At 37.8% G+C, this 24,537-nt stretch overlaps 2 protein-coding genes across 2 annotated transcripts in view; one reads left to right on the top strand and one right to left on the bottom strand.

Moving 5' to 3' along the window:
- The window catches only part of LOC137865433 (uncharacterized), a 74,593-nt gene that overhangs the window by 2,688 nt on the left and 47,368 nt on the right, over positions 1-24,537 (top strand). The gene's annotated exons all lie outside the window — the stretch shown is intronic.
- MC3R (melanocortin 3 receptor) lies at positions 9,480-12,961 on the bottom strand. Its single transcript, XM_068700515.1, has one exon. It carries the CDS (start codon positions 12,533-12,535, stop codon positions 11,558-11,560), a length of 978 nt encoding a protein of 325 aa, XP_068556616.1. The 5' UTR covers positions 12,536-12,961; the 3' UTR covers positions 9,480-11,557.

Genomic DNA, 24,537 nt, shown 5'->3' with positions numbered 1-24,537 from the left:
TGCCTAAGAAGATATTTGGCTTTCCTAATGAGTAATTATACAACAAATTGGGAGTAACTGTCACATTAGAAGTAAAGTATTACTTCCATATATCAGAATAATTTTTAATTAAAGCAAATTACCACAGGGAGTGTATTTAAGAAAACAAAACACAAAACATAGCTCCAGCTATCCTAGAATTTTTTTTTTCTTTTTTCTTTTTTCTTTTTTTTTTCCTTTTTTTTTTCTTTCTTGTTTCTTGTTTCCTTTTTTTTTTTTTTTTCTTTTTTCTTTTCTTCCCTGAGCTGTCTCTGACCTGTTAGTATCTGGAGAATTCTCTTCCCTGAACAAAATATCCTTCCTGCCAACTCTGCCAGCTTCACTATTTCACATTAATTAACAAATGCTCCCCTACATCTTTTCCTATCTCTTCCCTACGCTTTACACAACCCTGAAAGATGGAAACCTGTGATCAGTATGTTTTGGTGGCTAAAGAAGAAATTCAATTAATTTAGGAGTGGGCAACAGCAGGGAAGTACTCAAAAGATTCTTCTGCCCACAGTACCAATTAAGTGTTTTTCTGGTCTGCAAGCCAAAACCAAGAAAAACAAAGCCTCGCACACTAGTTCTTTTTCCTTAAGCAAAGCAAAAGGAAAGTGTTGAGTACAACAGTGATTACTTCTTCACATGTTGTTTTTCAGATAGTAATTGGGCTGGCTTTGAATATTTCTTGTACATTTGGACTGTCAGTAATTTCATTATTAGATTCTTGTAAGAAACTGCACTTAGGTCAAAAAATGATATTTCAAATCCTACATATCTAAGCAATAATTAGTTTCTTTTTGATTACCCTGTCTCATTAACAGAGAGAACATTGATTTTCAATGTACTTGCATTATCATACAGAATTTAGATAGTGAATATTTCACTCCAAATAACATTATTATTTGGCCTTTCTTGCCTTAAAATTCTGCATGTTGTAGGCTTCAAGTTTCAAGGATATTCTGGGCTTGTCATTTAACCCTTACATGTACAATAGGTTTAAATTAACTAAAATTAAGGATGTCTAAATATAGAGGCCAAAGCTACAGGGCAACATTTTCAAGTATGCCTCGGAGGTTTCTTTCTGCCCCTTTGGGAGTTAGCAGAGGTTAGGACTAACTCCCATCAAGCCAACTGGAAGCTGTTGTTCCTGGACATCATAATAAAAAGATTTCTTTTCGGAGCAGGTTGGAGGCAAGATTTCCCTTCTATCATTTATGTGATTGCCTTTGGAAATACATATGAGCCCACTAAGCACATCTGTCATAGTTTTTATTTTTGTCAGCCAGCAAAGAATTTATTTTAATACAAAAAAGATCTTTGCACTGTGAAGTCATGATGACATGTCAGCTCCCAGTGACACTGTATAATAACCAGAGGTAGAAATCGAACCTAAACCTGTTTAAATGAATATTATATGAGATGAGGGAAGAAAATGATGAATTGAAACTCTGAGAACATCATGTTTTTCCACTTGAATTCATTTTTAAAAAGAATATTTAGTAACTTCTGTGTGCACTCTGATTCCACGCATGCATGATTCCATTTCAACAGATTTTGTGAGTAATTACTACCTGCCCATAGAAATTGAGGAAAAGAAATAAGAAATAAAAAAGTATTTTTTCTCAAGAGAAAATCACTGCCCTATGAAAATTTGCTTTTCTTACCAATGCCATTCCATTTCACCTACCTTTTAATTTAAGATTTATGTTCTCATAGTCATTAACATTGTAACAGAATTTATGACATATCTGGCTTATGATTTTCAGATACTTTTTTTAAAAGCAAAAGAATATATGCATTTTAGATAATAATAATATGATAGAATTATTAAATTGAATGCCAGATCACCCATAATAAGGCTAAATTATACAAATCAGTTGTGGAAACAATGTTTGCATTGTTATTACACCCACGTGTCAACTGCTTGCATTTGCTCTCACTTTCAACTCAGCTTCCTTAGTAGAAAGGAAAAGGCTGATGCTTTCTGATATATATATGAAGTTACCATAAGAGAACAATCATTCATTAGTAAAATCTTTTTACAATTGAAATATGCAACTGTCACTTTGTACACAAATATACACTTGCTTCCAAATTTAACATTCACAATGCACTTTTTTTCTGCTTTATAGAATCTGATTTTGACCAATGGGGATTTCTTATGTTTGATACATAATTCATTTTGGTGTTTTATTAATTGCTTTTACCTAACTTGTGTTTAATGGTTGTTCTGTACACTGTAAGGTACATTAGTCCATATAAAGATTTTAATTATACCTGTACACATTTTTTTTTTTTTGGTCAATAACAATAACACAGCAGTATGCGTATGAACTTCTGAAACACAGTTGTAGGTATATTTATAGAAATGGCAGGTTTGCATCAGTTGTATATATGGATTATTTTTATTTTTATTTTTCAGAGTTTTTCCTGTGAAGTTCCCATTTGTTACACATGACAATAAACAGGGAAGTTGTGTCAAATGCTGCTCAGGAATTGGGGTGAATTATTTATCTTTCCCCTATAATTTAATTTAAACTGGCCACCAGTACAGAGGAGAAGAGTAATAGCTGAGAGGTTGCACTTGATGTCTAGAAAAGCACAGGGTTGAAAATGCTGTTGCACAGCTGGCAAAGAGAGACAGAAAAGCAATCAGAAACCAAAAGAGAATCTCCTACTCAAATTTTGCTTGTAAGTACCTTCTGCAACAGGTGTCACAGAAAGCAGTGGGAAACCCCCTCAAACCAGCTTGAGAGAAGAACATTGTTTTTAGAGAATGTTAGGTGATTCTGCTTAAAAATATGTCTCGAGACTACTTTTTTTATTTGCTGATGATGGACACATTGCCCTACCTTTGCTATTCCCTCTCCTGGAACTGAATGCTCAGGTTATTACATGATGCAGTAGGTAGGCATTTTCCTTAGTTTTTGTGCTGCTAAGGTGGACCTCTTTTCATGATTTTAGTGCTGAGAAAGTCACTTGTGTCTTTCAGGAGATACAGGCTGGGCTCATGGGTAACATTTTAAAATGACAAGCCCTTTGGTCTCTGCCCCAAGATTAGCTATACGGTATGCTCTGACTCCTGAATGAAAATGCCAGGGCCAATCTGGTGGTTGAAAATCATTTTCTTGAAACCTCCAGCCTTTTCCTAGTTTTTAGTTGTGAATTAAAAAACAAACAAACAAACAAAAACCAAGACATTCATTTCAATTTACACAATCTGTTTGGACATTTAAAAGCTTCTCCAAATCTACCCAAATCTCCTTCTTTGCCTCCACCCTCTCCAAACTTATACAACTTACATGGCTCATCATTATAAATTAAATCATACATTCATTTATTTTACATATGATCTTGTATAAAATCTGGATGATTAGCATCCCATAAAGCTTATTTAAGCATTAGACTTACATAACCATATACAAATGTTTTTCATTACTGGAATTGTTAGAGCTGTTTTCTCAAATGAGGGATATGAAGGTGGTTAATGGTCCCTGTGATAGCTTTTGCAGAACAGATGATCACAGTTACTGATTACGCATCCTTGGCTCAGAAGCAAAAGAAAAGCTGCATAGTCACAGAGGCAAGAAAAATAAAGCTCCCCACCTCATATTGGGTAGCAAACCTGGAAATATATCGACAGGGTCTACATAAAAATGATTTCTTTTAAATTTAGGAGCATCTTTTATATGTAGAGATCTGTCTTTGTGTTGTATAATATACCTTTCTGATTGAATACATGGTATATTACATAAAAATATAACACAGTACACTTCATTATGACAAGCAGTATGTTTGGTTGATTTTTTTTGCATGACAAGATTTATAAACAAACACACGAATCACTTACTTATCTATGAGGATAAGTTTACTCCATGCTTCATTTCTGGTTTTGCTTTCTAAATTCTTTTTACCAGAAATTTTGAATTCCAAGTCTACCTCATTTGATTTTGTGCAGAGAAGATTGAAAAAGAAAGAATATCTTTGTTTACTATCCACATACCACTTAAGAACTACAAATTATGAGTCCTTGATTTAGAGCTGATTTTCAAGTACATGCTGTACAGTTTTAAGATTACTAAAGTCAGATAGGTTCATGGGTATCAGATAATTGTCTGCGATGAAGAGGTAAGTAGTAAAAGGCTGCAAGAATTGGTCTGGTGTTCTGCCCAAATGAAGAAAATGTTCAGCATCGATTTGAAAGACAAGTATTTTATGAAGAGCTGCTTTGTTCTTAAAGGCTGAAGACAGGAGCAGCGTGTTGCCTTTGTGAAATAAGGTAGTTAACAATGATTCAGACAAGGTCTGTACTAATTAGCTGCAGATGCTTGTATTTCACAGATAATAGTCCTTGTCTGTTCACAAGCACCAAACTTATCCATTGTCAGATCTTGTCTTCTCCCATGTTTTTTAGCCTTGCTACATGCCACCAGTAGCTGTTTGAACAGATGTTCAGTCTTCAATTTTCCATCCAGCCTTCTTTTCTCTCTCTTTTTTACCTAATATTTTCTTAGGGCTGTTGAACCTGATGGTGATGAAAGTCTCAGCAGTTGCTGAACTGCAATGATTTATGGAATGAACTCATTGTACGCCAGTACTCCTGCATGCAGGCAGTGCTATAGCTCTAGGTCTCCCACTGTTTGGGCAATTCTGGAACCAGATTTTCTTTATGATCTCAGAAGTGATGGCATAACGAGAAGAAATGGAGATGCCTCTGTCTGCCTCTTTCCATTACATAGATATTTCAGGAAAAACAAAAGTACTCTGCAATTTTTTCAGTAGTTCATTTTTGATTTGGAAAGGCCAGGGTCAGCAGGGTAGGATATAAATTCACTTTATTTTACTGGGGGTAGAGGACAAAACAAGTTATTTCCAAAAGTAATGCTACTTCTGTATTTTTTTCCTGAATATAGAATTGTGTGACCACTTTCCTTACAAAACTAACAATTAGATAAAAAGATTTAAGAGCTAGTTTTTAGCAGGCCCTGTCAGATCCCTCTGTAGCCAAAGAAGAAAGTTGTTCCTGGCACAGATGTCATGAAGCATTATCCTAATTTGCCTTTTCTGGGAAGTGAGCAGAAGAGTCTCATCTTCTTCAGTGACTGTTGAAGAGACTAAGAGAAACTGCCTTGCTTGTGACATTAGCTTTTAGGAATACCCACTATCATGCAATAAGATAGTACACAAAGAGACAAGGAGTTCAATCCACTTATAGCTCAAGAAGTCCTGAGACGACCTTCACAGCTGTATGCTAATGGAAGAGGAAGCGCTCTGCTACTTAATGCTCTTATTCTCCATCACACTTGGATGCTTTTCTCTCAGCATGCACTCCAGCACATTTGTCACATACACTGACACTCATGCAAAACTCTGTTAAGGTGTAATATGAACTCCTAATGGAATGAGTGCTAATAGGCCTTCGCTACCTTTCCTCATCACAGGAAATAACTGTTTAGACTGATTCTCCCTGCTGCACCTTTTCACTGCTTTGATTATCAACTCACCCAGTATAATGGCCCCTGTGGGGGTAAGGTTGTTTCAGTTGTACAGCTTTTGAAGGTAGAGATAGTGAAATTTCTGCCCAATTGCTTGTATAAAATGGGACTGTGTTGAGTAAGTTAGTTTGAATGGAAAAGCATGCAATAGCAGGTGCACAAGGGTGGAGATCTGAAATTGTTTTGCTTTACCTACAGTTTCTTGTACATTTAGAAATATGTGAGTCTCCAGAAATGTTCATTCCTCGTGATGTATGTGAGTTTACATGTGCTTAAATGTGTTAAGTCAAGTTATGTATTAGTACAGAGCAGCCTCAAGTCCATCACACTTGGCATCTGGCTTTGTGGTTCAGTTGCAGCTTACCCCCAGAGTGCATCCTTACAATTATGGCAATTATATCAATAATGTGTTGAAAGTGTCATGCTGCTTATTATACTTGTTACAGTGAAAGAGGACTGTTCTATATATTTTACTCTTCCTGGAATATCACTGAGTTTGACTCAACAATGCAGTATAGAGCAAACCAGAAATTGCATCAGTTAATGCTTGAGGGTGAATATTGACTGAGGTTTTTTATTAATGGAGAGAGTTGAAATGGTAGAATCATGGATTTAAGGATCTATTAAGTAAATCTTGCTTCACAAGTGCCTTGTTTGTCTCTAATCGTTCTCTAAGAGAAAGGAATATCCTTAAATAAAATAAAATGTGTGTTTTTTGTAAACAAAGAAATTAAATAAAATGTGTTCTACATAGTTTTAAATTTTGCAGTTAAAAAAACTTGGAAATTCAGAACCATTTACAGAGACAGTTAATTCTGGCAGTATGAACATTGATACCAACAACAATAGCAAATATTAAACTACTTTCATCCTCTTTCCAGAACGTACCTCTGTATTCTCTTCTGGTGCAGCCAAAGTCATATGAATGAGTAAGAATTGTGAGTAGATTTCCTTTTCTCATCAGTGTCTTCAGAATGCTGTGAATATCACATACATATATCTTAATTCTTCCAAGTCCTTGTCAGAAGTCTTCTTGAAATATATACATTTCTGTAGTTGCCTTCTGCCCCATTGACCAATACAGTGTTGCACAAACACCAAATCAATTGTGTTCCATTTTTATGGCTTTTGTTTCAGAGACATTTCTATCCCACTAATGATATACAAACCTCCACATCTCATGCAAGTTTAGGTCTACTGTGCACAACTTGAATCTGAGTGTGATAGAAAAGCATCTTTTGCTCATACCTGCACTGGTGCGAGTAGAAAGGCCCTGTGTTGGTACCTTACCCAGTGATTGACTCTAACAGGTATATGTTATGAGAGTGATGAATAAGCATAGTTGTGAACTACAATTTAAATTGCCTATGAGATATGTAATGGCTATGAGGTTGCTAAGGTGGTGGATGGTTATGAAAATTGGATTTGAAGAAAGCTTTCCTGTACTTGTTATTCCTAAGAAAAAAAAAAAAATCATTTTAAACAAGGAAGAAGAATAAAAATTACTTATTTTCCAATCATATTTAAAGGATTGAAAGCTATGTTTTTTCTTTGGAGAAAATTCAATACAGCTTATTTTCATTCATCAGTGTAAAGTCTGACTTGAGCTGTAACCCTAATCTATTCCAGCCTAGTGAGAACACAACAAAACGTGCAGCTGTGATGCCACATTGCGCTCTGTGTAGTGAGCGTTAAGCTGTGCAAAAGGGCTTCACTTGTAGTTCTAGCCTAAAGGAGCTGCTTTATCTTCTTTGGTCCACGCCTCTAGTCATTTAATATCAATTATTAATTCAAACACTTAAAAACAGGATTGCATTTTAACCTTTTATGTTTTAACCTTTGAAAATGGGCAGAACAGCACATCTGAATATTCTTCACAGAGATATATGGGTAGTACTTTTTTCTTTTTTTTTTTTAATTTTCCTTGAAAACTTTATCTTTCCTCAGCCTTCCACCTAAGAGTCTGTTGAATACAGGCTTTGCATTACAGCTGTGATAAAGAATCAGATCCATGCCTGTACCCAGGGCTGTTCCGAAGAGGGAATGTTAAAGAGACCTGATGTTGCTCAGTAGCAATGTTTGCAGTGACATTTGGAGCCAACCTTCAGATTGCCAACAGTAGCTATAGGAGCCCTCCTGTACCCTGTAGCCCACAGAGAATATTCCAAACTTCTATACCTTGTTCAGAAGGGATAGTTCTCATGTCAATCAGTCTGAATGTGGCTTGCCTCTACTTTTCCAAGGTGGAGCCAGGAAAGAACAAGCTATTCTGGAACAATTGCATTTGCTGTACCCATGCTGGCTGTCATAGTGACCAGGTCATACTAGCTGAGAGGTTTCTGTTATACTGAGAGGTGTGCAGCTTAAAAATCACCTAAGTGGTTTAGGTATAGCTACCAAATCAAGCAGCTAGCTGTAGTCCCAGTCTGGGCATCAACTGTTATAATCATTATATTTCAGTGAAGGGGGTTCATCTCTGACAAGGTATTTGTACCAGTGGCCCAACTGATGACCTTGGTTTACTGCAGGATTCTGTTCCTAGAATTTTTTATTTATCCATTAGGAAAAATGCTTTAGATTATAAAATATTTAGACACTTTTTGATGTAAAAATTGCATGCATAGTGCTAATATTACATCAAAGAGGCAAGGCTAGCTATAATTTGCAGAATATGATGTATTGAGTTGGCTTAGTGAATTTCTTGTGCTCCTGAGAATTCAAGTATTTGTCTGAATATATGAGTTTTTTAACAAATCTCTGAGCAAATGACAGTTCAAATGGAAAATGCAGTACTCATGGACTGACTAATTTTTGTGCACAGAAACTGAATCAATAAATCCATACAAATGGCATCTTTAAATTGAAAGGATATTATCTCTGCCATTTCTCATCCTATTTAAGGGGAAACAGTATCTATCTCATGAAGCCTAGCACTCTTACCAGGGAAGAAGTACTTCTGCTCATGAGCATATCATGCATTATGTTTACCACTAGCTTCTCTGAAAATGTTCCTATTTCACTGCAACTATAAACAAGGGCAGATTCTGGGCAGATAGAAATGTTGCTCCAATTCTTTGCATATGTTCAGGGCTGCAGCCCTGTAGAAAGAGGTGCTGCTGTGATGTCTGTTCTGCTGTACAGACACATTTATAGTGGGTGCTGCTGGGAAATGATGCTGTATTGGGGGACCACTGCTGATGCTCCATTCCTTGTGTGTCCCTTAGATGAGTGCTGACCTGAGCCTCAGCTCTTACCCTGCGGGTGGCTGAACACCAGTTCTTTGACTCCCTTCTCTGTGAAGCACTAAGGTCTGGCCCAAAGGAAATGATTGCAGTGATATTTTCTGAGCACAGTCCTGTTCTTCCATCCACTTCCACTTCACACCTGGAGCTGTAACTGTTAGTTTTCATTCACTTTCATTCCAGAGTTCAGTCCCATGGAAAATTTCTTTCCTTTCCCATCACAGATGGGCTAGCAATGACTGCCATCCTGGCTCCCTGTAGGGTACTGCACCATGGGCTCCCAAAGTGTGAGTTACAGTTGGGAATTTGGAAATGTGACTCAACAAGCACACCATCCATCTCAGTGGATGATTTGTGGGGAAGAACTGCACCTTTGCTCATTGGTGCTAGAAGTGTGAGAGACGTTTGAGGGATTTTTTGGGTCCTCTTTCCATCATTTTTGCAAGTGGGATGGAGATGCCTGGCTTTTTACTCATTTCTGTATAGCTCTGTGGACAGAACACAGATTGAGGAGTTTTTGACCAGTGTTAAACTTTATTTCTAATTTCGGGGACTGTGGTTTGACATGGCACCATGAATGGAGAGAAACAAACAGGATTCAAAGTGATGCCTTCAGATTGTTTTATTTAACAGATCTATTTTTATTTTATTTTTATTTATTTATTTATTTATTTTCTTAAAGGCACAGCACAGTATGAATCAGTCTCATCTAAAATCACTTTCAAGATGAGACGTAAGTAGGACATCAGGTACAATAAGAACTAAATACACAATAACCTGAGGCAGAATATCATGGCAAACCATGCTCCATGGTATAAATGTACATAACACTAACAGCAGGTAGGACTTTTTTATAAGTAGGTACAATATTTCCACAGCAAGAGAAGTCAGTTGTGGGATTTCCTGTGATGATTTATTTCAGTTCATCTTAATGTGCTACATCTGGCATTGCAAAAGACAGACTGAGTTGACAAAATAGATCTTAGTACTGTGAAACTGTGATTTGTGAGACACCGATACAGGTTGAAAGCATTTGGGTTGAGTTTACTTGCCACTTGATGGGATTTTCTCTGTTCTCTACCTTAAATGTGGGAAAATTTTCATTTGTGCCAGTTCTGCTATGTGCTTCACAGTGCCCAAAGGATCTTGGTGGTTTCTTTCTGTTTCTTTCTTTCTTTCTGTGGTCATGAAGCTACCATCACCCTGGGATTGGGCCAGACTACTGTTGTGTGGATGCAGAACTGGCAGTGGAATAGACTGGGGGGCCCTGGTCTGGATAACTGTTCCTAGACCGGCAAGGGAACCCTCAGAAATAAAAACTTAGCAGTTCTGCTGAAAAAAAATCAAGTCTCAAGTCAAGCTGCCCTTACTGAATGCAAGATACCAGAAAGTTGCCAAGTAGACTTGAATGGCTTAGAGTTTTCTTAGTCTGGCACTGTGATGACAGTGATACTGCCTGTACGTTGTGTTATATACAAATCACGTCAGCCATTGCTCAGTTACAATAAGCTATTTGAAGGCCACTTATGTGGTTTGTTCCTATCAGAAGCAGAGGAAAAGACTAAATTGTTGTAGCTGAAATTGCATGCTTTACATGCCACAAACTTGCACATGAAAATGATTGCAAAGACCATGTTCCTTTCTTATTTCCAATGCAGCAGAGTTCATCCACTGAACTCAGTTTAAAGATCTTTAAGTAAAATCAGTCTGACCCACGACACATATTTGACAGTGCATAGAAGTCATATCTGCCATACACAGCTTACTTCTCAAAGGTACCTAAATTAGCCAAATGGCTATTTCTGAAGAGTTCATGCAGCTTTAACACAAAGCTAAATTCAAACTATTTGGCATTTTAGCTATTCCTTATATTTATCTCTGTCTTCAGATCCCTGGTCTTCAAAATTCTCAAGGGGTGAATCTTATTGGTAACTATTTATCAAAAGGAGATATCCATGTTTTATTTTATTAACATACCAAATAGTACATTTATCAGTGCATTCCTTTTTTTTTTGGTTTTTTTTTTTTTAATTTTTGAGGATATGATACTCCTATATCACAATAAGCAATGTAGATGCCTTCTTAGATGAGTCACTTCTATCAGTCAGCTGTTCAAATCACACTATCATTTATACAACAGTTCACTTTCAGTTAGCTGACTTCTAGTGAAAGAATATTTCAGTGCCAGCCAACTGCTTACTTTGATCCTTTTAAGACTTTTCTCAGTTGACTTGATAGCAAGCAGCATAAATGTCAATCTAATTCTTTATTAAAAGATAGAGACATCGGAGTTACAGTACAGCCATGCTGTTACCTATCAGTGGTTTGATTTGTTTTGATTCACTTGTCTTGCAAGTGAATAGCTTTTCATAGGGGTTACTAATGGACTCTTAGAAAACACTGACTTTGTTGACAGAGGCACAGAGATAAAGCAACAGGTACAAATGAAGGGTACAGACACAATATTATTCCATTCTCTGTAAAGTAGCATTCACTTTCAGGATTCTTTTTTTTTTTCCCCAGTAAGTTTTTTGATCTATTTTGCAAACTGCTTTTGATTTAATTTTGTTACAACTCTTTAAATAACTTCAAATCATTTAGTTAAATCCTTCTCATTTTAAAAAGTATAAATCAAGGCATTAAATATATATATATATTTCTTTTTTTTTCTTTTTCCCTGTGCCCTTCCTTCAAGCAAGGCTTTTAAAACAGACTTGCTAGGTATCTGCATATGTGTATATATTCATACACTTATTGTATGTATCCTCTCTCTATTCTCAACACAAAGCCAGATGTTTACAGCATGCACTGTCCCATGCTCATGCCATAACAGCAACACACTATTTCTTTGAAAGTCTTTCTCATCTCCAGGCTCCGGAAGGCATAAATAAGTGGATCAATTACCGAGTTGCACATTATCAAGACCAGATAGGTATTGAAATGTGAAGTGTAGCAGACACAATATGGATTCATTGGGCAAGAAATAATGAGAATGAGGTGAAGGAAGAAAGGTGCCCAGCAAACAATGAAGACACCTAGTAATATAGTGATGGTGACAGCTCCTTTCATGCAAGTACGCTGGTAGGGCACCCCGTCCACAGGGAGGGCAGCGATCCGCTTAACATGCAGGCGTGCAAACAAGAACATGTGAACATAAAGGGAGGCCATGAGAAAGAGCATGGTAAAGAACATTGTGATGAGACAGACAATGACAGTTTTGCTTTCTGAGTAGGCAATGAATATGATGCCACAGACGATGCAAGCGATCCAGATGACCACAATCAGGGTTAAAGCTTTCTTCACTGTCATGATACTGTGGTAACGGAGAGCATAGAAAATAGTTATGTACCTGTCAATGGCTATAACCAAGAGGTTGCAAATTGAGGCTACCAAAGAAATACATATCATTGAGTCAAACACATTGTCCATATGCTGAATAAAGTGGTCATCAATGATCAAATAGCCGTTGCTCAGGATTGCAATCATGATGGTCTCCAAGGCATTTGACATGCTCACTAACATATCTGCCACAGCCAAGCTACACAGGAAGAAATACATGGGAGAATGTAGGTTTCCATTCTTCAGGACTGCAAGAATGACAAGGATGTTTTCCAGCAGGCTGATGATCCCTAAAGTCAAGAAGACCTCAGCTTTTATGAAGACCTGCTCACAAAATCCATCGCTGCTTCTGTTGTTGAGGATTGAGTCACTGAAGTCTTCGGTGACATTAAGCAGCACAGGCTGAAATGAAAAGGCAAAGTGTGTGGTATTCATTGTCAGCAAAAGACTTGAATTCACAAGGGATTACAGACCTGACAGAGCAAAGGTTGAAAAAAAGGAGGAAAAGGAAAAAAGAAGAAGAAAAAAAAAGCTTTCCAAGTTGTTGTTGTGCACATGGGATGGAATCAAGCAGGACTTTTTGTTAATCAATTTTGCAAGTAGAAACATAAAAAAAAATAATCTTCAATTACAGTGAGTTTTGTGTCAGTCACAGGCTGCTCTTCTGCCTTAGAAGAAAGTGAGCTTCAAATCAGGCATCAGACAGTTTTCTCTGAAGGGAAAAATCAGCAGCAGCACGTTGCTGGTTCTAATTCTGGTGATTAAAAGCAGGCAGTTTCCCCATCTGCTGCTGTCAGCTGGCTGGGGCCAGTGTGGGTTCGTGTGTTGCAGCTTTTGTGAGAAGCACCTCTTGCTACTTCAGTGGCAAGAAAAGTAAAAAAAAAAAAAAAAAAAAAAAAAAAAAAGAACCAAGGGGTTTATACATGCATGAGATAAAAAACAACTCCTACTACATCCTCCTTGCAGAGCAGTGGCCATTAGAGAGCAAGCACCTTTCTGACTGACAGCTGCAACCACCAGGTACAGCATCCCCTCGCTAGATCCACCAGCGGATCTGAAACTGTCTGGCGCCCTCTGCAGATAACAAATATGATTGATTTACCCTAAAATTCATCTGGGAGAAAAATAATAATAAAAAAAGGGTGCTCAGAAGTGTATAGGGTGCCCATGCACTATATTGCTCTACACTCCTTCTGTCCAGAGCCAGAGTGTTGGTTTCATCAGAAACAAGCTCTTGGAGGTTTAATTTCTTGCTCACAAATGATTTGGGTTTGGGCTTTGTTTGTTTGCTTGTTTTGATTCCCAAATTCCTTGCTCACAAGTGAACCAAGTGCGGGTTCTTGTCTCCTCTGCATTGTGCCTCTTCCGTGGCCTAGCTCAGACAGCCTAAAGGCTTAACCAACTCTTGCTAGTTAATACATATATTTTTTCTCTCCCCCTGCCTCAGAAGTGGATTATATTGTATAGGCAGTGAAGGGTTACCCCAGGTGGCCCAGACCCTCAACTAGCTGTTGAATGTATTACATGGAAGTGAAGTTTTAGATGAATACGCTTTCCAAACCAGCTCTGCTAACTTTGGCTTCAAGGACAGGGTTCTTCAAGTTCAGTTGCCTCAGTTTTCTTAACCACCCCCATTATTGATATTATTATTATTAATAATTATTATTATTATTATTTATACTATTGTTCAGTTCATGAGAATGGAAATCTAGTGTTGGTCTGTTTTCCTTGGAAGCATGTCCAATGACCTGAAGTAATCTTTTCTTTCGACCTAATTGCACTTGAACTTTTTTGTCATCCCTTAAGCTAATGATGATCCCCAGCTAGGCACCTCTGTTGGAGAAATTAAATAAATTTCCATGCACCCTTACCTTTCTTTACTCTTTGAAAATTAAACCTTCCTTCCAGTACCTGCTTTTTCTCCTGGGAGGCCACCTTTTACATGGAATTGTACTGATTTTAGCCTGTGTGGGACCAGTTACCATGTAAACGAAGTGGCAAGCACAAGGTGGATTTTCTTTGCACATTACTTAGTCACACTATAGTTGTGTAGTGATTTTTTTAATTTGATTTTTTTTTGGAAGCACTAACTGATGTCTGTGTATTTCATAACTGGTGTTTTCACAGAAGTTCTGTAGAATCAAAGCAATGTTGTGCCACATGTACTGATATCTGGAGTTTCTATCACAGGTTTGTTTGCTCAGAAAGTGAAAAATCTTTTTCATTTTCATTCTGAGCCCACGGTTTCATTAACATGCGCCAATAATTCAATCTCAAATTCAGACTTCAAATGATACCTGTGCAAGGGTGGCATCCATTGCCGGAATTTTAATATGTAAAATAAGCTGGGGACTTGCCCAACAATTTGTCCAGTTAACATTGTAAAGAATTTAATTGGTCTTTCAAAGTCTCTCCCTAAATTCACAGTGATGTGTTTCAAAGCAGATAAATTAAAACAACAAAATATCTCTCCCATTCCTCTAATCCCATGATAGGGAAAATATATTGCCCCCTCTAGAGTGCAGCAGTTATGGATTTATGCCTAGAGCAGCTGCCTTTATTTTGTGCAACGAACCTCAGTTGTTTCTTGCTAACTCTCTTGAGCTGATGGAGTGCACTGAACATAGTGATTTCTGGAAATAGTGATTTTCACTGCCCTAATAAATGTTGTCTTTCCAACAGAGGAGGAGCCCAAGGCTGGGCAGGATATTACCTCCTTGCAAGCTTACTTGTGCATTGTCTTGTGAAGTGGCAGGTGGAGGTTGTTTTGTCTTGGGTGGGAGCAGGATGGAAGGCAGAGTTCCCTGTCATGGAGAAGGGTGCCCACGCCTGAGGTATGCAAAGAGGTACAACATCCTTCTGGGCTTGTCTCTGGACTACCTGTTGATGGAGGGGCACTAATGTTTTAGCCACCCCCATGTAAACAAATTCCCAGGAGTGTTTTGCCATTTTAATTCCAGTCCTCTCTTCCCCATCTGGCCGGGCACAGCAATGTACTGCACTACGCTTGTTGGTTCTTCAGAATAAAAAAGGTGTCTCTTCAGTTAACATGCAAAACCAGAATTGAGTCATGATTAGTATAAAGCACGAGTGAATCATCTTATATAATTTATTGCTTTGGATATCATGATTTGATCCTTAAATAGCCATTAGCTGGAGAAATGACTCAAGACAAAAAAACAAACAACAGAGCTTCCAGCTTCTCTTTTTCTAAGGAAACCTATTAATTTCCTTGCATTTTTTTGGATAATAAAGGTAATGACTTCTTTCTTCTAGAAACACCTGCCATTAAAAGAAAAAAAAAAAAAAGAAAAAAAGAAAAAAAGAAAAAAAAAGAAAAGAAAAAAACAAGATGTGATTAAAAGGAATTCAATCACATGTGTTAGGAAGAATATAGAAGATGTAAAAGGAAAAAGAACAGCAAAGCAGGCTTAGCCACATCCAGTTGGGAGAGTTAGAACAAGGGGATGAGGCACACGGAAAGTATCCAGGCTGACTGAACATGGCTTACAAGAAATGCCACTCTTTACTTCAGTCCAGGCTAAAAAACTTATTTTCAGTTTCAGTTCTGTAAATATCAACTCTCGAATTCTCCATTACACTGTTCCAAAAGACTGCTACAGGTTTCCCCATATGTCAGCTGAATCTGAGAATCAGAAGTCATTAAATATGTTTCATCATGATTTTCCAAATGCATCTGACAGCAGGAATCAAGCTACCATTTGCACTGAGATGCAATTTGAAGTGGAAATTGAATGTTATATAGTGGATTGGATTAATGGCACTATTAGCTTTGCCATTAAGTGCTAAAAATAGTGGGCTTGAGCATTATATATCTGATTGCAAGCTCAAGCCAACTCTAAGGTCTTTACAAAAATGGGAAGAAGCTGTGCTTGCACAAGACACCTTAGGCCACATTTTCAGAAGGTGTTAGGGATTGCTCTGCTCAGAATTGGAAAGCCTAGATGAAATGAAATTTTGCAATATATTTTGCAATAACATATTATTATAAATATTAACATAAGTTGATGGCACTCAGCTGTCAGTTCCTGCTGCTTTTCCAGAGATATATACTGATCATGTCTTTTTTTTTTTTTTTTTTTTGGGTTACTTGCTATTATTATTCACTTGTTTCTTCACAAGAAAAACTGTATAATCCTCAGGGAAAAGTAAAGAGAAAATAACCTTTACTGCTAAGTGTGGATAATAGAGTTTTTAAACATATTTCTCTTGTGATGATGTTGAAAGAAAAACCTTGTTTAACACTTGTCACAAGAATCAATCTGGTATCAGCTGATAAATGCATATAATTTTATTTTATTTTCACTCTTTTTCAACAATAGTTTGTGCCAAACCAAATTGGAAAATTTAAAGGAAGTCATAGAATAATAAACAGGCAGCTATTCCTATTCAACAGGTAATTACTCTTTTCCTGCTGATCCAAATAGCCAAAATAGTGATTGAAATACTTTTGAAGATTTCTCCTCAGTTTTGCTCTTTATAGAAAAAGACTTAGATAAAAATAAAAATATTTTATCTCACTGAAGCAAAAGCACTGTACACTGTTTCTGTATTCTGTGCATCTTTCTAGAGTGCCCATTATGTTACAGGCTTTGATTTGGAAATAACTTTAAACATGTGCTTGAATTCATGACCTGGGCACTTCGTGGTGGTTACTCAGCTCTCTACTGACACACAGAGTTATTCTGTGCTGAACTCTTGACTCAATAGAATTTTAGTTTTTGGTAATAGAATACTTGACAAATGCAATAAATTAAACTGAAGATGTTATTCACCAGATAATTTGTAGATCATAAACCTGTTGAGTAGCGACCAAGTTCAAGAAAAAAAAATCATTTAGTATTTTTCACTGAAGTCATGAAGATATCACTAGTTATTAAAAATAGTGGAAATCTGGTTTGGGCTCTTTTGCTTTCAGGTTATCAATGTATAACAAAATGGAAGTAAGAACCTCACAGTAGTCTGGCAAAAAGGACACATGATGACACTATCTTAAATACTTGGATGATTAAATGCTGTCCACTAAAATGCTGTGGTTTTTATGAAAGTTTTAGAGTAACAACTTTGCGGAAGCATTTTTGCTACTGTCATTCATAGACTGCAGAATCAGATGCAATATTGGAAAAATATTGATTATGTTCCTTCAAGAAGCTGTATTTCATACATTTTGCAATCAAGCCCATAGCTAATAAAGTTATTTTATACTCTGAGGCTCACTACAATCTGAGGCAAGAGTGAATCTGAGATGAATAGAGGGTGCACATATTTGTATCAGATTATTAGAAGAGATTTTCTAATTGTAAGAGTAGATCCTCACCTGATACAACCAACTGAAACCTTATTGAAGTAGAATGCTTGCAGTTTACAGCATTTCAAAGTAGATTCTTTCAATTTCCTTTCAACCCTGGCTGCAGAAAAAGCTCCAGTACTGCAAGTGGAGAGTGGGTCTGCCAACCTTTGTAATTAGTGAGGAACAGGAACGTCTAGTAGAGATTACAACAAAGTGGCTTTTAGATGAATGTTTCTATAATTTCAACCTGTTAACAACAGGTTGAACAGACTCAACTTTTGGACATGATACACAGGTTTTTTTCTCATCCAAATTCAAAAGGAGACAAAGCATATCTGATTGCAGAACACTTCCCAGCACCTGCAGGCACTCTGTCATATTCAATGGATTTTAAGTGCTTTAGACTAATAACACTGAGTATCAGTTTTGTGCTCTCACATAAACGGTGAAAGACAAGCAGATATGATTGAGCCAGCTGCATTCTACTGTTCAGCTTTGTCAGTGCCAAGAATCCCCGGAGTATTTTCTATGTGTCTCTGGAAAATATTGCAGCCTTTGTCTTCACAAATCTCATGCCCTGTGGTGCCAGGCTGAGCTATAGGTGCTGTTTTTTTTTTGTTTTGTTTTGTTTTGTTTTGTTTTGTTTTTCTGATACTATTACTCCTCAAGTACTAGAGATGTACTGTGTGCTGTACCTGACACCAGCCAGTCCCAGACCTGAAGAAGTTTCAGGCTGTTTAAAACATCTACTTTTATTTCTGTCTATTTGTGCATGACCTCACGTGAAGACTGCAAAAGAAACATCCTTGGCTGACTGGGTTCGAAGAAAGGAAAAAAGAAGGAAAAGAAAGTGGGGGAACGAAAGTCCCATAAGTGTTTACTGCTGTGATAAAATCTTCCGGAACCTAACCCTTAATTTTAATTATCTGTTAAGCCTAGTTTTCAGTCTTGCTAGTTTGGTCCAAGGTTTTCTGATTCTGTTCTTTTTGTGTTTGGCAGATGTGACCTTAATACAATAGCTGTAAAAAGAAATTCAGCTTCAGTGTTTTTATCTGCATTGCTATTTGTAAATAACTTCTAGAATGGAGTGAGACAATCTTTAGTTACTGCTTAGATTTAGCTGTGACTACAAATAGCAAAGGTCTGTGTCTGTTTATTAAACCAACCACACAGGCACCGTCGTACTGCTGCTCCCAGGGATTTGGCCCTTTGGGGTAAAAAGAGATTTAAACTCTCCTCAGGATCAGAGTGCTTCCCTTTTCAGGATTCTGAAATTTGCAATTTTTATTTTATTTTATTTTATTTTATTTTATTTTATTTTATTTTATTTTATTTTATTTTATTTTATTTTATTTTATTTTATTTTATTTCATTTCATTTTATTTTATTTATTTTTTATGTCAAACCACGGTGTGTAAATACAGAATATTTTCTGTTAGAATCTTCCTGATATGGAAAGCTAAATACATTTAGAAAGCAAATGTGATTTGTGAAGCCTTGTACCCATTTGGTAATGAAAAATGAAACAACATCTATTTAGACTCACAGGCTTTCGTGGTTTTGTGTGCATGTGTTTTTTCTTCAGTTCAAGTACTCAAGGTTATTTACACATATTTCTTTGTATTTGATGATAATGTATAGTTAGGGGTTTTTGAATAGCACATTTTCCCATTTAAAAGAAGAAAAGCTGACATTTTGTAAGTACTGAATGTTTTCTTGACAAGAAAAGGTATTGCCTTGAAAAGGTTACATCCATCTTCAATCTTACTTAACTTCTGATGGCAGAAATAATTAGATTTCATCTGAATTCACCAAGGACACGTTTGCTGACAGCTTAGAAACTTCTGAAACCATTCTGCAACCTTGCTTTCCTGGGCTCAAAGGATGCAGGTGACATAACCCTAAACCAGTGAAGTCTGATTTCACGATGTCCCTTGTTCATAGTTTTCTGAAAGAGAACATTGTCACTACCCAGCATTTTTTTTTTTTTTTTCAGGTGGACAGGGTGAATCTTCATCCCCCTCCTGCTTTCCCCTGACTCCCTTCTGTTTTCTACTCTGGTAGTTATATATATATAAACATAAAATAATAATATTAATATACGTATGCATATAATATAACAATATATATGCTTAATTTTACTGAGGATTTTCTTTATGTGATCTGATGATGCCTTCCTTCCTCCAAGCAATATCAGCTTAAAAGGTTTTTGTGGACTGTCTGGGGAGACCACATGCTAACAAGGTGTCCAGAGATCTGTCCCTGCTGTAGACGCACACCCATGCCTACTGGGTTATCTTTCCTTTGCTGGCTAATTAGATGTCAAAGCAGGAACGGGAATAACATGCTCCTATCATTCTGCAGTGGAGATATAATGATATTATGTGACTGAGATTCAAACCCAGAGTACCTAATTCCTGTCTATTGAACACAAGATTCTTTTCAAATGTAGTTCTACTTTCCCTCTCACTGAGGTCTCAATCCATGAAAAGCAGGGAGGTAAACACGCTGGGGCCATGAGCCTGAGCTTTGGGTTTTCCCCTCTGTAGTCCCCTAGTTGTGTGAAGCTGGAAAATTCCAGGATTTTTCCTGGAATCTGTTTCTTCACTTCTCGTACTAAGTGAGAAGTGATGTGTGAATCCAAACTCTTCAGACTTCCCCCTCACTCTTTCCATTCCCCAGCAAATATTGCGATGATAAGAAACTCAGTGACAATGATGCTGGAATTTCAAAAACCTCTTAGTAATCACCTACCACTGACAAACATTGGTGGCAAAGGTTTCTAAATAACAGCTACGGCTAAAAATACAGAAGAGAATGTAGCTGAGTGCTCCTTACCTTGTAAAATACAGGATAATGATAACTGATTTCTGGAGGGAAAATTGGCAAGGTCTAGATTTAGACAATTTTTGGTTTTCTGTTGCTGCTGCTGCCCAGGACCATGCCTACAGGCTTGTTTTCTTGTGGACATTGTTTTAGAGACAGAGCCAAAAGGAGCTGCCCAAAGGCAAAATTTATTTAGATTAATTTTATTACTTGAACAACAACTCTGTCCATAATTTTTAAAAGCCAGGATCTAGGAATCTGTCTTGTGCTTGATGAGTTAGGTGATGTGCAATAGCTCATTCTTCAGAAAAGCTGGGCTTGTGACTGTGCTGAAGTGCTCATGATTCACTGCCTTGCTTGATCTTAAAATGACACCACTGCACGTGTAAAGAAGGGTGAAGGTTTTGGTGAATGCTTGGTGTTTGCAAGACTCCTGTCTAAAGCCTGCAACAGGATTAATTGTGTGCACAATAAGGATGGTCCACTGCACATGCAGATCCAGCCATCAATATGTCATCAGTCAACTTATCTAAGACATAGAGATTGTATTGGGATGCTTGTTGCTTTATTCTTATCCTGTCATTTGCTGGGCAAGACTTAAAACAGAGCAACTACACTAGAGTTGTCTGAGTATATGGTGCAGTGAACAGAATGAAATAGAGGGAATATCAGGAGGCAACAGTGATCTGTTTTTTTATTTTATTTTTTATTTTTTTTAAAATTTATTTATTTATTTATTTATTTATTTATTTATTTATTTATAATTGCTTTTGTCAATACCAAAAAACTTTTGTGACAGGCTGAAGTTCTCAGGAGAAGAGGCATCCTTCTGTGCCCCAGGCACTCCAGGGGGCTAGTGGACACCTTGAACACAGCTGGTGGAGTCCAGTGCCTTAGGGTTCCTGTCACTTAAACCCATACATACGGCTCTGGTTTAAACTGCTTTGCCTGTCCACTTTTGTAACAGACTGAGATTAGGGAAGTGTCTGGTGCCATCTTGTGCCACAGAGGAGTAAATATATAGAGCTGCCTATAATTTTTTTTTTTTTTTTTTGGTATATTTTATATATTTGGAATACCATGTGTTGTTAACTTGCTTAGCTTTAGGGTTTGTCATTGGATGCAGCATTAATATTAACAAGGTAAGACTGATATTCAGGTGTGTAGGACTGTGCATGAAATGCTTTGTAAGAGGTTGAAATATGAGTTAAAATGGGGCTCTGTGTAGTGTCACCAACTTCAGCAAAGTTTTCATGACAAAAGCACGGGCTGTGGCAGGGCAAGCAGGCATGAGCAGTGCTGCTAAAGGCAGCCAAGGTTCAGCTCAGCTCAAGAGAGGAACAATTTTACAGATATCCCAGTCAGATTAGACCACACCTTCTGGGCAAGTGATTTTTCTTTTTTTCAGGGCCTGGGGTTGGTGTGGTCCCCCAGCACTGAGCAGCCAGCTGGGAGGGCAGGGGATGCACCGGGGAGCCCTGCTCTGACGTTTCTTTTATTAGTGCTTGTTGCACACAGTGGGGAGCTCGAAGGAAATGGCTTGAGTGGATGAAGAACTGTTATTTTTAGCAACGCGTGGGTTGTTTCTGTTCTTTTCTTGATGGTGACAAGGATCCACTCTCACAGACTGGGAAAAACTCTGTTGTTCAAATTCAGTGACTAAGTAGGTTGTGTATTACCAATTAACAAAAGAATAACGATTAGCTCTATTGCTAATTACTGATCTGCTTTATTTAACAATCAAACTGACACTATGCTTTGCAGAACATACAATACAAAACAGTGAAAAAAGAAAAAAGAAAAATGAATGTTTTCTTTTAAAAAGAAACAAAAACAAAACCAAAAAAGCCCTCATCATTTAGGCAGCATGTACTTTTCCATTTTAATGAATAGATATAATCTCTGTCTCTTAGGTCCTGTAATTTTATTTATTTATTTACGTATTCTTCTGGGTTCTTACGCTACTCATGCAAAGTGTGCACATTACACATTGTGCACATTAATGAAGTGAGTTCATTACAAAATTAACCCAAATTACCTGAAAAAAATAGAATGCGATAAAACGATGTTCTACAGGAAAGTATTTCTTTTGCTGTGTTTCTGGTGAAACGTATAGAAACTGTTCAAATTCTCTGCATATCCAGCCAGTGGGGCTGGTGTGGCCTTCCCTGCCCAGCTCTGGGGCATTCTTGCAGGCTGGCGGCCCCTGGGTGTCCGAGCACCCTGCAGGGTCAGACACACAGCCCCGCTGCCAGTCCTGGCCTAGCTGCCTCGTCCTTCCCAGCTGTCCCTGTCTGGCTGTCATGGTGAGTGTTGTCCAAACCTTGGCACATTTGTAATCTGTGCTTTTGTGTGGACAGGCTTCAAGGAAGGAGAAAGAGCTAGCTCAAGTTACCTCTGCATTGAAAATAAACCCCCACGCCAGAAAAACTGCAGAGATTGTCATGTAAATTCAATTAACTTTTCCAGCAAGCTTTTTCTTGGTCCTTAGTTCAAAATCACAGCTATGAACTGAACAAGAAAACTATAATGAAGTTGAGAAATTCTGACTTACGGCTCCAGAATGTGCTCGCTCCTGACCTGGACAGGAGGATGGGGAGTCTGGGCTCCCACCTGCCAGGATTCAGACATGACCTAGTCTGAGTTCAGGTGGAAAGGCTGAACATAAACTACTGCTTCTTCATATCACAATATGTTATTTTCACTTTCAGCTTAAGAAATTTACACAAATGTAGAAGAAATTAAGCATTATGACTTTGTGTACCTTGTAAAGGTTTTATAGGTGAAAACATTGCAAATACTGGCAACAGTCGTGTGAGGATTGTGTCTGAGCATCACTAGATGTCACTCTCAACCTGAATTTAACTTCATGGACTCATGCTTGTCAGAAGTTTTCATTTTAAATTATTAATCTTTCATTCAACTCCCCACCTCCTTTATTTTCTTGCATTTAATGCACAGGGGATCTTCCATTTCAGCGTAGCACAATCTGTTGCGCATAAATATTTTTCTTGCTTAAAACCAGGATCAAAATTGGGTCAAAAAGAAATACCTAAAACTTGCAACATGATCAATTTCTGTGCTAGATATTCACTGGGGAAACAGGAAAGGCAAATAACCCTGAAAGAGAGTTTCCTTCTCACTTTTGGTTGGTTTTCCTGTTTCATTCAGTACTTGCTGGCATGGTCGCTGTAATGAAGATGAGAATGTTCATTTCAGCCTAAAATATCCACTTTGCTTCAAACTATTGGATTTTTGCATGTGTTAGAAAGCAGAGGTGATATTTAGGTGATTTATGTGATTTAATTTAAAAACATTTTCTTTTAAATTGCCAAGGGTTTCTATTTGGATACTTCTTGGCTTCTCCACTGAGCCAAACATTTCCACAGAATTCAAAGCACTCTGAAGGAATTTGCATATCATCTGGGTCTTATTCACCTGTGTCTGTAGAGGCAGAAAACTTGGAAAATATCCCCTTCCCTCACTTCCTCCATTTCTTGCAAATCCTTACTTCTCTCTGTAAATACCTCTATTTCCTTGTAGCCATCCCAGCGTGCTGCCAAGTGGCTGGCCACTGCTGCTGTTTGTGCTGCTGTTACACCTGCAAGGTGCGGCCCCAGTGCCTGCTGCTGCAGACTCACAAGCCGTGCCAGACACGAGATCTGTCAACTCTCATGTGGATTTTTACTCAACTCTTTAAAGGAGTCAGCATATCATTCCCTGGTCATATGCAGCCTCTTGAGCTTCTCTGACAGGCCAACCCAAAGGGAAAAGGTGATGATGACAGTGGTGGCCCTATTCCCTGCAGTGCAGCCCCTCTGCGAGTATGCAGAGAACAGGAGAAAGTGCTTACCGAACAGGCTCTGAGCCCAGACTGACTCCTTTTAGATAGTGGCAGAGGCAGGAAAAAGTGACCTTCACTTCCTGGCAGGGCAGCAGCTTTTCTCTGGAGCAGGGACAAACCCTGCTGCCCCTTTCCTGGGAGCAAGGTGCTTTCTGAGGTGGCTCTGGGCTGTGCTTCTTTCCCTCTGTCTGCTGTGCTGGAATCAGCTTCCCTGTGAAAGGGAACTGAAATGAACATATCTGTATCAGGGCTTTCCATGCCCTCTTGCTGTACTCAAGTAGATTGAGGGAGAATTACCCCTTCCCAAATCCTAGGCATAAGAAAGAGCCTTCTTGGCTTTTTTCTTATTTATTTATTTATTATTAATTAATTATTATTATTTTAATGTAAAGGTGTGTGTGGTGTCTATAGGAACTTACGCCTTGAAATATTTATCAGTGGCCTTCCACTGTTCTC

This window comes from Anas acuta, chromosome 16 (genome assembly GCF_963932015.1).
Source record: "Anas acuta chromosome 16, bAnaAcu1.1, whole genome shotgun sequence".
In the NCBI taxonomy this organism is placed as follows: domain Eukaryota; kingdom Metazoa; phylum Chordata; class Aves; order Anseriformes; family Anatidae; genus Anas; species Anas acuta.
Note: the sequence above shows the minus strand (reverse complement) of the source record. Positions and strands in the feature narration are given on the sequence as shown.

Excerpts from the sequence above, each read along its gene's own strand:
- MC3R (XM_068700515.1), bottom strand. The coding sequence starts at position 12,535 with ATGAATACCACACACTTTGCCTTTTCATTTCAGCCTGTGCTGCTTAAT.